We start from the raw sequence: 14,982 nt of genomic DNA on the forward strand, positions 1-14,982 counted from the left end.
CTTCTGCTGTATTATAATATCAAACTGCTAACTTTCCATTCTCTTCTGTTGTTTATTAAGAAAACCTGTTCCTTAAAATTATTAATTCTTTCATGGAACTGACGTACCTCCTTTAATTTAGCTCCACTAATGACTGTAGTCAATATAACTTTGTCAACATCTTTGCCTGGCTTTAATTACAGTTCCACATCAGTCTGTACAGACACAGACAAAGACTCCAAGCAAGAAATTTCACAGATATCAGGCTGAGAGTCATATGGGCTGACAGGACAGTGAATCATCCAGAGCCTTCAGGCAGAGCTTTTCAAACCTTCTTTTTTTAGGGATGTATTGGGTCTGGCTGAGATGGAGTTAATTTTCCCCATAGCAGGCCTCATAGCGCTGTGCTTTGTGTGAGTAGCTAGAAAGGTATTGCTAACACACCAGTGTTTCGGCTACTGCTGAGCAGTGCTGGCACAGCATCAAGGCTGTCTCTCCAACGTTCCCTCCCCTCACCAGTAGGCTGGGGGTGCACAAGATCTTGAGAGGGGACATAGCCAGGACAGCTGACCCGAATTGACCAAAGGGGTATTCCCTACCATAGGACTTCTGCTCAGCAATAAAAGGTAAAAGAATGGAGGAGGAAGGGGGGGCATTCGTTATTTATGACATTTGTCTTCTGGAGCAACCGCTACGTGTACCGAAGCCCTGCTTACCGGGAAGTGGCTGGACATCACCTGCTGATGGGAAGTAGAGAATAAAATTTTTGTTTTCCTTTTGCTTCCACGTATGGTCTTTGGTTTTGCTTTTATTAAACTGCCTTTATCTTGACCCACGAGTTTAGTCTGTTTTTTTTTTCATCTCGTTTTCTCCCCTCATCTGTCCTGCTGAGGAGGAACGTGACAGAGTGGCTTGGTGGCACCTGGCATCCAGCCGAGGTCAACCCACCGCAAGGGACCAAAGCTCCCAGTCTCTAAACATTACCTGTATTACAACACAGATGATCAAGCTAGAACAAAGCAACGCTTGATAAAGTTCACATCTACTAGGCACAACAGGTAGGAGTCAGTTTATAAAGACATGATGAGAAAGGGTTAGAACTTAAAATCTTTTAGTCTCTTTCTCCAAGATGTGCTTTCCAGGCCAGCAAATTTTGAAGGCCAATTCCTTTGCAAAAACACCACAAAGCTTTCTCTTCCTCCCCTCTAAGACTTACCAGGGCCTGATCTCAGCTGCCAAGCGGTGCTGCACCCATCAGAAAGGTCTGGGCTGCACTCAGAGAGCAGCACCAGCTTGCTGCCTCTCTCCCACCACCTCTGCCCTGAGGAAGCTCAGCTGTGCTCAGGAAAAGCATAATCTCTCCCTTCTTTTAAAGGGGTCTTCCTAGGTACCACAGATAGGGTAAGGCAAGCCACAATCTTCTTCCAGGTTGCCCAGGTAATAGCACATATTTGTGCAGCAAGCTGAGAACAGAAGAGTGGAGGTAGCACTTCAGAAAAAGGTTTATCCCTATGATTTCTAGTGTTCCTCATGCCCCTGTAGCTTTTCCTGCTGTGTCTCTGTTCTCTTTTCTATGTAGATACTCATCTATTACATCTACAAGGACAAGGAGAAACAGTATTCCTGTCTGTGACCTTTTCCTTGAAAGTAGGCTATCTGCTTCTCACTGAAGAGGAGCTAATCCCCCTTCTCAAATCAGCTTATTGCCCCATTCTCATCCCTCTCCAAAGACATCCATCTCAAAATAAACATTTTCTCACAAGAGAGCAATATTAAAACAGTTAAAGGGCCTTTTTCCCAATCTCCATGGTACAGTAGGTAAAGTGTCTTTAAAGCATAAACAGAAGCAGCTCTGTTACTTTAAGATTTCCTGCTTATGCAGCAACAGGAGGTGCACCCATTGCAGGTGAACGTCATCTCTTTCTAGCCTTTGATAAATTGTCTCAGGCTGGATTTACCATGTATAGACAAAAGAAAAACGTTTTCCACAACTGAAATCTGACTTGTTCTCCTTTGGCAAGTGGCATGAAGTTATTTGCGCAGTGTTTTCTGGAACTGATGACTTGCAAAGGGACCTGTTTCACCACAGACAAGATGGAAAGGGGGCTGGGAGAAGAAGTACAGGCAGACTCGGAGTATGATGCAGCACAAATTTAATGAGGCTGAGGAATGGAAGGAAGCAATGTAAAGTGTAAGGAATACATTTCCATGGTCCACTAAGGACAGTACCCACTCATCCCTCTCACAATAACACATTCAGCAAAATGAGATCTTCCTTCTTCATTGTTTAAGTGGACTGCACTGAGTCATGCAGAACAATTTCTAACAACAACATATTTTACCTAGTCATTGTCAAATACACAAAAGCATTAAAGAACGAGACATTTGATCAGAAATATAAAGTAAAGCATAACAAAAGTAAGACAAGCAAAGGCCTGATTTTAGGAGATGCCAAGCTCCCACAGCCCCATTAGCTTCAGGTTGTGGGTGTCTAACATTGCATCTGAAAACCATGGCCATGAGCTCAGTCCTGCATCGGGTCGTGCTTCAGCGTTCCTGGTCATGTCTTCCTGCTTGCTCCTCACGCTTTAGCACGGCCCATAGAAGCCACTGCGGTAGGTGTTGTAGCGACGATAGGGCCGGCTGTAGCCACTGCCCAGGCCTGGATAGCCAAAGCTCCCAAATCCCAAGGAGCTGCCAGAAGAGATGGGGACCCCTCCAGCACTGAGTGCGCTCCCGACAGCTGCAGATGCTGAGGATCCCACAGCGGTGTTCTGGGGGAAGGAGCTGAGGATGGGTCCGGGCAGGGTCACCACCACGGGAGAAGGCTGGATCACCACTGTCGAGTCCTGGCACTGCCTGACACAAGGCTCGTTGCAGCTATTCGCCAGCGGGGTTGGGCCACAGGGAGTCGGTGGACACAGGTCGTAGCAAGACATGTCTGTGTGGTGGAGGTAAATCTGAAACACAAAAAGAGAAAGAAATGCAATACAGGAATTTAAATGAAACTGTTTGTACAGCTGAAATTCTCTGCTGAGGGGAGGATATAACAAACTAACAAGAGATTCCATGGGGAGCAAGGTGACATTTTTCACCAGATCCAGAGGAAGTACTTTGAAAACAGGGTTGAGCTTGCATTTTCTTTAAGGAGACTGCTAGGCAAGGTAGCACTGGTGCATCTCAGTCGGGAACTTATCCTGAAGCCTCTGTGGTTAGTCAACTCACCCAAGAACCAGGGTATATGCTGGTTCTGAAAGCCTCTTTGTTCACATTGCAGAGTGCCCTAACCACACGGTCATAAACCTACCATAGGAAAAGGCACTTCCAACACTTCCCCTTGCAGCTGAGACTGCACACAGGAAAAGTATTAGGGCTCTGTGTGTCCTAGAGAAATGGAGGTTGACTCTGTAGCCTTCAGATGAAGGTGCTCTGCTGGAATGGGTAAGACTCAGCTTGTTATTCCTGATCCAAGGCTTGCCTCTTTGCTAAACAGTCAATGATTACAAACATCCTACCTAATGCTAATACAGCAAATAACCTTTCCCATTTCGTTCCTATCGCTTCTTCTTATGCATGTTCCACAATGGAGGTCCCTTCGCCCAGTTTTAGAAAGTGGAAAATAGAAGCTTAAGCACTTAAAATCTGTTCAATAAGAAATGGAAAGACAGGCAGCTGAATTCAGGAACACATATTTTTGTGTATTGCTGTTAATATTATCAGCAGATCTCAGAAGCTACAGTGCAAACCTCTCCATAGATGTCTGGAAGATGGAGAAGCAACTGGTTAAAGGTCACTCCTTGCCACTACTCTGAACAGACCCAAGAATTCACTACAGGTATTTTGTGTTCAGCTGCAGGACCTGAAAACTTGTTTGGATCCCCAAGTTGAATAAATAGACCTAGCTGGCTAAACTTGTGGCTAATTGCCCCATTCAATGATTTTTACAACTGACCACCAATAGAAAACTTCCTCTTTTCATATGAAAACCCCTTCATCCCTCAGAGAAAAAAGCTGAACGTACCACAACATTAGTGAGGAAAAGCTACAAAATCGTCAAGGCAACAGTTCAACATGTAAAGAGAGAATAAATGGGTTCAGACTTACCTTAGTCACCAAGGCAAAGAAGGCAAGAGAAATGGATGGAAGAGCCTTGAGTAGCTCAGGTTTTTATACTGAGTTCCAAGTTGCCCAACAACTTGGGACATTCTTTGTGCATCAAGTTATTTATTAGCCACTACTGATTACATGTTTTTTTGCCTCAGTATTTGTGTTTATTACTGCTTCACTTCCTTATCTTGTGGCATGTATATCTGACCACAAGTTTCTTTCATCTTAAAATATTCTGGGCCAAGTTAATTTCTGGGAACACTAGAATGATTAATTCAGAAGAATTTATTCTGCCTTCAAAACCCTTTTGGATCTGCCTTGTGTCATTAAAGGAGATTAAACATCATTTACATAATGCAGTCCCCTGTACCCTCCTCCACAAGGTAAAGACTGTTGGAAATCATGAAGAATTTCAGCTTTTGGAAGTAACCCATAAGCACTTGTAGTTTGGGGATTCAAGCTGCTTTTAGGGAAAAGAGAAGAGGAACTAAATTTTTCAGAAAATGGCCAAGAATACACACAATTTTTACCCAACTCCTTCCCCAAAATGAGAGAAGCAGCACAAATACTGTTAAAAGGGAAGGACACTGAAGAACCCTGTGAGAGTCGGGAGGAATTGAAAAGTGTTATGGCTGTGTACAAAGGCTGAGATAGAACTAGAAAATCATTTAAGATACCGCTTCTTTGACACGGAAGAAGAAACAAAACAAAACAAGAGTATTAGAAGTCCCATCTAACGAGATAATGTCAAATGATAGCACTTCTATGGAAGAGTCAGAAGCACAAATCTTATTAATACAGGATCTTTCCTGGCTGTCTCTAATTCTGGACCTGATCTCTTATAAGTTCTTTACCTGAAGAACGCACAAATCCACTTTTATTCTTATCTCAGACCTCAAAACACCAGCAACTGTTTTTATGTTAACTTCTACATGCATAAATATGTTGCATTGCTCAGTGACATTTGTTCTCAAGGAAGGGCTCTGCAAAACTCAGCTGTAGAGGCAGAAGTCACCACCTACAAGAGTGACATTTTCTGTCACTTCACAGCAGTCTTTAGATTGCACAATGAAATTGAGCCTCTTCTGTCGGGGGGAGGCTTGCAGGATTGATAATAAAGGGGTAAAATACACAAGCAATCCTAGACACAGAGATTAGTACTGAGGTTTTTGCTCTCCTAGCACTTTAACTACTGAGACATGTAAATCGTCTCTAAATTAGGAGTGTCTTTGTGAAGATCCCCTGGGAACAGAAACTTGTTTAGCTTGATCATAGGTTCCCGAGAACTTCAAAGTTTATCAGAAGCTTTTATTAAAGTGCTAGGCATGCAAAGTATCATATTATGTGCAAATTTAAGATATGTGACCCATATTTGAATTCTCATATCACTTCTGTAATAATATATTATTAAGATTTGGGAGCACAGGTCAGTCATTGGGTTCTAAAATTTGTATCATTGTTCCTGGCTGCAGAAATTACAGCTATTTTATTTTTAATTAAAAAAATAGCTCAAGGTTTGGTTTAAGCCATCTCATATTTCAAAGAGAATCTCAAATAAGTTGCCCTAGCCTTTTTTTAGCTTTACCAACCCTGTCCACTTCTCAGTACTTCTCCATATTCTAAGGGATTAGCAGGCTTTTTCAAAAATAGTTTCCTCTACAACAGCTGGTATCTAGCAGCTATGCAAGGAATTAATTTGCATAACAGTACCCATGGACTATTTTAATCAATTTTTGCTATTCTTCCTTCATCCAAGCTCTGCTTGGAAAACATAAAATACTTTTAAAATCAGACTATGAGTTTAAAAAAAGGATCTCCAACATTTTCAGGGATATCCACAGCCTTCCTTGAAAATAATTACAATAATTATTGTTCTGACTCCAGCCACTTTATTGTACAGTCAGAATGACTTAAAGGCCTGATCTTTGAGATGAATTAAAGTGAGTGAATAAGAAGTTCACAGCTTTCTTTGTATAATAAAGGACAGACCTATATATTCAGATTATAATTAAAACTCCTTGCATAATAACATCCTCCTGAGACACCTGTGAGTGACTATATGTCTGGGGAAAAAAAAAAAAAATCTTAATCAAAATGGAACTGGAAGCTTACTCACAGTAATCCCCACATCATGGCTCCAGACATAAAAGTGACCCCAAAATCTGTGCATGGAGAAACAGACATAGAGAAAATGGAAGTTTCCCTGGCAAGAAGAGTGCCATCTGCAATAAATTTTGAATTGTAATTAATTAGCTCCTAATAAAGAAATGAATACCTCAGAGGCTTTGAACAGTTGAACAAATCTGTAAAAGTTGTTGCAACTCAGAGCCCTCCTGTGCCATTCCCTTCTCACATCATTCACAACAGCTCTGATAGTTCTTGCTTTTATCTCAGACCTCGTTCTTAGCTAATTGTACTAATATAGATGCTTATTGACAGCATTAGCAACAGCCTGCATATCCTACACAGCCGTTTGAAATTCACACAATAATTTGGGCACCTGGTTCCAGGCCACTGAGAGTGAACCCTGCTAATGCCCTGACAGTATTAGCAATTTCTGGCTTATTGCTTAAAACAGAAGATCTATCTGTGGCTTAAGGTTGTTTAGTTCAGTCAGACTGGATGTCTCTGCACAGCATTGCTGTTTTGATTGCAACCCACCACTCATTATTTGCTGTAATTTGTTGTTTGGCCTAGGCAGCTGAATAGTACATGCTGTATGTGTAACCTGAGTTGCCTTTTGGTGCAGGCAGACCCTGTGACTTGAGCTTCACAGCTGCAGTTTCTGCTGCTCAAATAGCTCCCCTGAAGGCAAAGGTGTTCAAATATAGGTAGATATAGTCCTCAAAGTTCATACTTTAACATTGCTATTTTCATTGTTAATGTTATTCAAATACTGTTATGAAAAACTTTTAAATGACTAAAGTTTGAGGTTTGGGGTTGCATCTTAGTGTCGTCTAATAAGCTTAAACAATTTATGTTATGATTTCCCTTTTTGTCAAAAAATTAACGTAACTAACCACTGCGTACAGATCTGTGGAGTATTTCTGCAAAGAGCCAGGTGTAGTGTGGTCGTTATGCTGGAATTCAACAGCGAACAGTAGAAGAAAACAACAACAAAAATTAGTTTACACTGGAGGGACGAAATTATTTGCTCACCAGAACATTTGCAAAACACCACACCCAAAGTGGGCGGGCTTTAGTTATTTTTCAAATATGTTTGAATGATTTTTCAAATGCAGATTTAAATTATATTTCAAATTGTAAAAGTGCAATTAGTATTTCTCTACCCATGGCCCTGTGTGTCAGATCCACCTTCCTTGCAGAACAATGTCTTGGTGCTACCAGGACTGATGAATGTGTACTTGTAATCCATCACCTCAGAGCAAGGGATTGCCTGTAATCGTTGGTATAAACCCTTTTCACAAGGCATCCTTTCTGCCAAGGGCTACATGAGGTATCACTCACCTGCATTTTGCTGCAATTACATGCCAGGTCCCTGATTTTACATTTGCTTCCATTAGTCACTTAGGAAGGAAAAGATCACAGCCTACTTGTTCGGGGCTGGAGACCCAGGACTAACACACATTCATTTAAAGACTTTCCATCCCAGTAAGAAGAGGAGGGTTTTCATACTCAAAATAAACTTTGAAATTACAGACTTTTGCATGGGGTGAAAATTTAGCCTGTCATTTAACTCCACAGATGCCTGCAATCAGTGAGTGTACATAAGTACCTCTGCCAAACCAACTATTTCAGCACCAGCCCATGACGATCCACACAGAGGCACCAGGAGCTCGGTTCACAACATGAGTTACAAATCTACATTTAAGTAGCCTTAGATAGCTTGGTATTAATTACAAAAAATACTCAATATAATTTGCAGGGGGAGCAGGTCTCCTCTTAGAGCATTCCCCTCAAACTCCCTACGGTCTTTTCTCTTTGGAGTCCCACTTTGCTCAGACCATGGCCATCAGAAACACTTTCTGATGAACAAGAGGGATTTGATAATAAGCAGTTTAAGTGCACGGCCTTACCCCCGTGATGAAAGCCAGAGCGGGGGAAGGAAATGTACCAACCTACAGTATTTGTAGACAAAGTATCTATGCTGTATATAGTATCTGCCTTGCTACAATGTATCTAATTTATATCCACAAAAAGCCTCTAGTTTGTTGCAAAGTATCTACCTTGTATATACAATGTTCCCAAAGTTTCCTGGCTGTAAAAATGATTTCTTGTCCTAGAGGTCATCAGCCAAATCCTTACTTTTAGTCAACAAGAAAAAGTAGTTTTCGGTGAATAAAACAGAGGAACAGTAAGAAATTTTACAAAAAGCGAGCTGCTAAAAGTTTTTCTAACAAACACCAGGAGACTTGGATTGTGATACAGCATAACTTTAATGAGAGCAAAAAGCGAAATGAAAAAGTACAAAGTATAAGTATATATTTCTAGGATTCAGTAAGACAACAGCTAATATGTCGTTTCATCCTGGGTTTCTTTTCTCAGTGCTGCTGTGAACTGAGACAATAAAGTCCCATTTACAGCAATTAAAAAAAAAAAAATTTCATCAGGAGTATGAAGTATTCAAAGAATAAGACAAGCAAAGGCCTGATTTTAGGAGATGACAAGCTCCCACAGCCCCATTAACTTCAGGGGGAGTTGTGGGTATCTAACATCACTTCTGAAAACCATGGCCATGAGCTCAGTCCTGTGTCGGGTCGTGCTTCAGCGTTCATGGGCATGTCTTCTTGCTTGTTCCTTATGCTTTAGCACGGCTCACTAAAGCCACTGCGGTAGGTGTTGTAGCGACGATAGGGCCGGCTGTAGCCACCGCCCAGGCCTGGATAGCCAAAGCTCCCAAATCCCAAGGAGCTGCCAGAAGAGATGGGCACTCCCTCAGAGCTGAGGGTGCTGCCCACGGCCGCAGAGGCGGTGGATCCCACAGCGGTGTTCTGGGGGAAGGAGCTGAGGATGGGTCCGGGCAGGGTCACCACCACAGGAGGGGGCTGAATCACATACGTCGAGTCCTGGCACTGCCTAACGCAAGGCTCATTGCAGCTATTTGCCAGCGGGGTTGGGCCGCAGGGCGTGGGTGGACACAGATCATAGGAAGACATATCTGTAGGACAGAGGGAAGCCTGAAATACAGGGAAGAAAGCACAGGCATTATAAAAGCTGTATTAAGTTTATAAAAGTTGGGTGAGAGGATAACATATGTGAAAGTACCTAGAGAAGGTGGTCAGAGAGGTAATCACTTATTAGACCAAAATCCACAGTAGGCAGCCTGAAAATAGCACAGAGGCTTCTCTTATTTTTATAAGGCTGCTGGAGGATGTCTCTGCTCTGCAGCTGGCCTCTGAACTGTGGTGCCAGTCATCGTAAAGTTTGCCCTAACCCTTACCAGCAAAGGCATTTCCCATTCTTTCATAGTTTCCCTTTGCACTATCTCTCTGGAAAAGGTGCAATTGTGGCTGCACCAGGAGATGGAGAACAGCAGCTGGAGCTCTCATCAGGCATGGGAAGTGGCCCTGAGCTGAACACTGACACTTAACTGGGTTTAGTGCCTTAATGCTAGAACTTAGTCACTAATAGCCCAGCCAGCAGCATTTGCAGAACTATAGAAAAGTGTTTGAGAAGCATCCTTTGCTCCCAAACCTTGTATGACCAGAACGGGCAAACTTGGAGTGCAAAGGAGGATTATTTTTTCCGATCAGAGGTTTCTGCCTTGATTTAAATTCAATGTATTTGAGTCTGCTGGGATCCCTGCTCTTCTGCCTGTGGAAAACAGGACTTGGGGATAGATCCTGGCACTCAGCGTAATTTTTTTTTTTTTTTTTTTTTTTTTTTGTTAGTCCCAGTTTCTTAAGATAAGACTGTATTTTCAATCAGGTTCATTGGCTAGCTACTCCCTTAATGTTGGTCTCTAAAATGGAGCATGAAGCTGCTTGTTTTGAGAGACAATATTGCCAGTATCCTAAGTCCTGTCTCAAGTAAATAAAGCCTTTCTTTTTGATAGAAGTAAACCTTTCTAATTTTCCTTTCCAAAAAGAAAAAAGCCTGCAATATTTATAAAGAACTAACACACGCACATACACACACAAAAACCAAACCAAACCAAAACAAAACAAAAACAACAAAAAAAGCAGTCATCAAAGTAACAGTTTAGCATTTAAAAAGACGCTGGGTAGATTCAGACTTACCTGTTCACCTGGGCGAATAAGGCAAGAGAAGTGGATGGAAGAGTCTTGGGTTGTATAGGCTTTTATACCATGTTCCAGACTGCCTGCAGACCAGAGACATATATTATGCATGAAATTATTTAATGGTCCATACTTTTGCATGCAAAATCCACCAAACTGATCAACCTTTCTTTTTTTCCCCCTTTCAAAATCTTTTAGTATTTTTTCCCCTCCCCTTATTACACTCACATTCCAGTACAGACAAACCTTTCATCTTCACCAATGTGCACCCGCTTAATTGCTTGGAAGACTGTGGTGACTCATTTGAATTACAGCAGTAATTATGTTGCCTCCTAAGGCCAATGTACATTTTATGTTTCATTTCAGTCATCAAGACACTGCTTAAGGGGAGTGTATGTGATGCATCGTCCCTATTCAAGACTTCACTCCTTTAGGTGAATAATCATTTAGCTCTGAGGTGGGGGCCTGGGCTCAATTCACAAGCATTTCCATTTCAAGGACTCAGCTTTACCACAAGACCTATAATAGGTATTCTCCAATTTTGCACTTCTGCACTATTTCAATCCCCCACAAACATACAGCTGAGAAGAGCACCAAATTTCCATGAGGATTGCAAAGGTTAAAGAAAATTAAGACCAGTGAGAATTGCTGACCAGAGACAATAAAACATGTTCTAGAACTGCTTGAGCTAACCCACAGTTTCCCCGCTTTGTATGAATACAGCTAATACAAACATATATAAGACTGCATTTCTTTACCAAATCATAAATTTTAACTTAATTTTCCATGCCAAAGTCAAACAAACACACTTTTAATGAAAGCGCTTGATTACTTGATCTTATTACTTTGTGACATTTATTAACTGCCTCTAATTCTTGATATGATTTCTGTGCAGACTCTCATCTGCGGAATCACCATTATTCCTACCTGAAATCCCAGTAAGTCACTGGGATGCGCAGCAATTTTCTATCAAATTAAGTATGAATGTGCATGTTAAAGACTGCTTTCAAGTATTGGTTCTTAGGGGCAGTGCTCTGCCTGAGCCAAACTACAGCATCAGTAGAAGTTACACCCAGCAGTTCTCCATTACATTTATCTTTACATGATTTGTTTCACCTCTGCAGCCTGCAGTGGCCTGCCCTGGCTGTACTCCAGCCTGCTGGAAACACTTGCACAGATGCAAAAAGCAGGGATCAGATCTCTTCTCTCAGCACCACCGTCCCTCAGCGGAAGATAGGGATTAACTCTAAATGAAGAATGTCTTTATACATGGGTTGGTCTTGGTCTTCAGAAGAACAAAGGACTTCAAAGTTCAGAACAGCTTTTCACTAATGGCTCAAATATGCAAAGTTTCATGCTACCTAATGCTCAAGGTACCTGACAAGATCTCAGCACTTGCATCACCTGGCTAACAACCTAATTTCAAAGTGTGTGAGTCAAGATCACTCAGAGGACTTCACAAACTAATTCAAGGTGAACACCTTCAGAAACTTTAATTATTTTAATAGAAATCTTCATAAATTATTTAAAAAAATAAAGCCAAATCTTCTGGAAAATCCTATAACTCTACATATTTTAGTGATTCTCCACAAGAAAATTCTTCTCTCCTTTTCTATAAAAGGAAAAAGATTCCTTCTATAAAAGGAGAGAGCCTTTTTCTTCCCTTTCCTCAAAATCTCTACCATCCAACATACTACCTGTCATCTTTTTATGTATTTAAAAAAATATTTCCTTATACTAGGTGAAAGCTATCACTCACCTGGAGAATTCATTTCACTTTCGTCTGTAAAATGAGATAGCCAAGGAATGCTACCTTTTCCTCATTCTTCCCTCTAGCGACATAAACAGTTTTTCTTGGAGGGTATATAATATTTTAGAAACAGACTCATTAACAGCCTGGAAATGTTTTCATTGATATTCTGCCAGTTTAGTCTAATTAGCACCTAGAGTTCACTCAAAAGGTTGAGAGCCTTTGGATCTTGCTTTTTGGGATTGTTAAGGCTGGTGAACCAGGACATAACAGTTCTCGCTTACGGATCAGTAATGGAGTTTCACATTCCACACACTGAATTGAAACCCTTTGTGTAACAACAGAGTGCTCCCATGGCAGGCTGGTGAACTACCAAATTGCCAAAGAGCTGACAAATTGCTTACATGCATTTAAATTTGTATCATTTTTATGTTGACTTCAGAGGCTTGAGTGTAATAGTACAAGGCATTCAAATGATCCACAGGTCTTTGAGATGAAAGCAGCTTTGAGGAAGGCTTTTCATCTGATGCTGGGATGAGACTAGACTTGTACATAAACCATAAGCAATTTAACTACTGGGAACAATTTAACTGTTGGTGACAATTTAACTAGCTGCAACAGAATTTATATAACTGGAATTATCTGAATGCCTCAAACCTTCCCAACATGAGAATCTCTTCATTTTTTTCCCCAAAACCTATTGTTTTAGTAGCTGCAGTGGCTGTTGCAAATCTGACTTAAACCTCGGGTCCTTACTTTTAGTAAAAACAGTTTACTTGCGAGGATTTCTAAAGGTTTTAATGCCTACAAGTGTCCTATATTTATTTTATGTTAGCATGCTTCATTCCTTGACATGAGTTTTTTGTTAGAATTCCATAGGGCTGCAGCCAGGACAGTAACGACAGTCAGATTTTTATAAGGAGCCCTAAAATACACAGTGCTTATGCAGTAAACAGCAAGTAAATAGATCAAACAGTTTTGCTCTCTGTCACGAAAAGCTATGTGTATACCTCCTTTGAGACTTCTGCTGTCATGCATGTTTTACTTCACAAATCCAAGCATTCAAGCAGTGATTTGATGGTAAAAGAATCTAAATCTTTCTTTGCACCCAGCAGCTCCAGGTCAGAGTTATTGAGAGTGTGAATCACAAGAGGATTCCTTAAAGCAAATATCGTTATACACTGGATTAGATACCCTGCCATTCTGTCAGATCATAAAACACTTCCAGCCTTGAGAATAATTCCTTGATAGAGATGCAGAAAGCCAAGTATTATGATGAGTCAGTGTGGAATCACTATGCATTACAGCTGCAAAATTAAATATTATCTTGAGCTCTAAACATATGTTCTTCTCTTATTAGTGGCCCCAGTAGTAGTCATATCATGTCTCCACCTGGTAGTGACGAATTTCACCCAGAAAAAGTTTCAGAAGAAGGTAGGAGGGGAAGGAAAAAATAACAGAAGACGGGAGATATGATAAAAGCATAACTTTAATAATACCAAAGAGTGGATTAAAATACTGCAAAGCAACAGCTTTCAATATGGGAAGAACGGCATATCTCGTGGTGATGTATTCCACAGACAGAGCTCTTCTTTCAGTGTAGCATTGCACTTTGCCAATCAAGTCCCATCTACTGTCTAAATTATAATTTTACACTAGGCAGTATCAAATACAGTGATGCAGAGCAGAACTACATACTTATTAGAAATATAAAGTAGTATAATAAGAGTAGGGGCCTCATTTTAGGGAATGACTAACTCCCACAGCTCCATTAACTTCAGGTGGAGTTGTGGGTATCTAACATCACTTCTGAAAACCATGGCCATGAGCTCAGTCTTGCGTCGGGTCGTGCTTCAGTGTTCCTGGTCATATCTTCCTGCTTGCTCCTCACGCTTTAGCACGGCCCATAGAAGCCACTGCGGTAGGTGTTGTAGCGACGATAGGGCCGGCTGTAGCCACTGCCCAGGCCTGGATAGCCAAAGCTCCCAAATCCCGAGGAGCTGCCGGAGGAGATGGGCACTCCCTCAGCACTGAGTGCGCTCCCGACAGCTGCAGATGCTGAGGATCCCACAGTGGTATTCTGGGGGAAGGAGCTGAGGATGGGTCCGGGCAGGGTCACCACCACGGGAGAGGGCTGGATCACCACTGTCGAGTCCTGGCACTGCCTGACACAAGGCTCGTTGCAGCTATTCGCCAGTGGGGTTGGGCTGCAGGAGGTGGAAGGACACCTCTCATAGCAGGACATGTCTGTGAGATGGAGGTAAGTCTGAAATACAGGACCAGAAGTGAATGCAATGTGGGAGTCGTATTGCACTTACATTTACTCAGGTCAGGTATCAGGACAGCAGGAGCTTTCCAGGGATCTTTTAGGAGCTGAGTGGGAAGTGAGTTGAGAAGGAAACAGAATTCTTAAATATGCTACAAGAAGATGGAGGCTGAAATAATCCTCTCTCAGTTGTTGGTGATCCGGTGGAATAGCTGGCAGCAGAACAAAAGGACACATACCTGTATCATTACTTTAATTTTAGTATTTTGATTGGCTGTGTGTCTGGAAAGACACTACTGAGATCCAGCCCCAGGTATTCAGAGCATTGTAGAAGTACTAATTATGAGTAATACCTAGCCATAAATGTACTTATGGATAGAGTTCAATAGACAGCTGGAAAATGAAATGAAGAATTAATTTCCAGGTTCCAAATTTGCCTACAAAGAGGTACAATTTTCAATATAGTTAAGCATACTTGAAGCTGAGGTCTTTGGAAATCTCACCCAGACAACTTGTCCACAGACATGCCATCCATGAGAAAGCCAGGAGTTCCCTGCGTACTCCCTGTGTCTGGTTCCCACACACCAATAAACACAAAGTTTGCTCTTTCGTATGCCCATCTCAGTTTGTTGGGTTCTCAGCTCTCCTCTATTTTTGCTGTTCTTTCCCCTTGTCCTCAC

The 14,982-nt window shown here is 41.6% G+C and overlaps 1 protein-coding gene across 1 annotated transcript; it reads right to left on the reverse strand.

Moving 5' to 3' along the window:
* Positions 1–13,930: 13,930 nt before the first annotated feature.
* Positions 13,931–14,281, reverse strand: LOC309600567 (feather keratin 4-like; the record flags this gene model as incomplete). Its single annotated transcript, XM_082332967.1, has 1 exon — positions 13,931–14,281. One exon carries the CDS (start codon positions 14,279–14,281, stop codon positions 13,931–13,933), a length of 351 nt encoding a protein of 116 aa, XP_082189093.1.
* Between the last annotated feature and the right edge of the window lie 701 nt (positions 14,282–14,982).

This window comes from Platalea leucorodia (genome assembly GCF_965183815.1).
Source record: "Platalea leucorodia genome assembly, chromosome: 24".
Lineage (NCBI taxonomy): Eukaryota > Metazoa > Chordata > Aves > Pelecaniformes > Threskiornithidae > Platalea > Platalea leucorodia.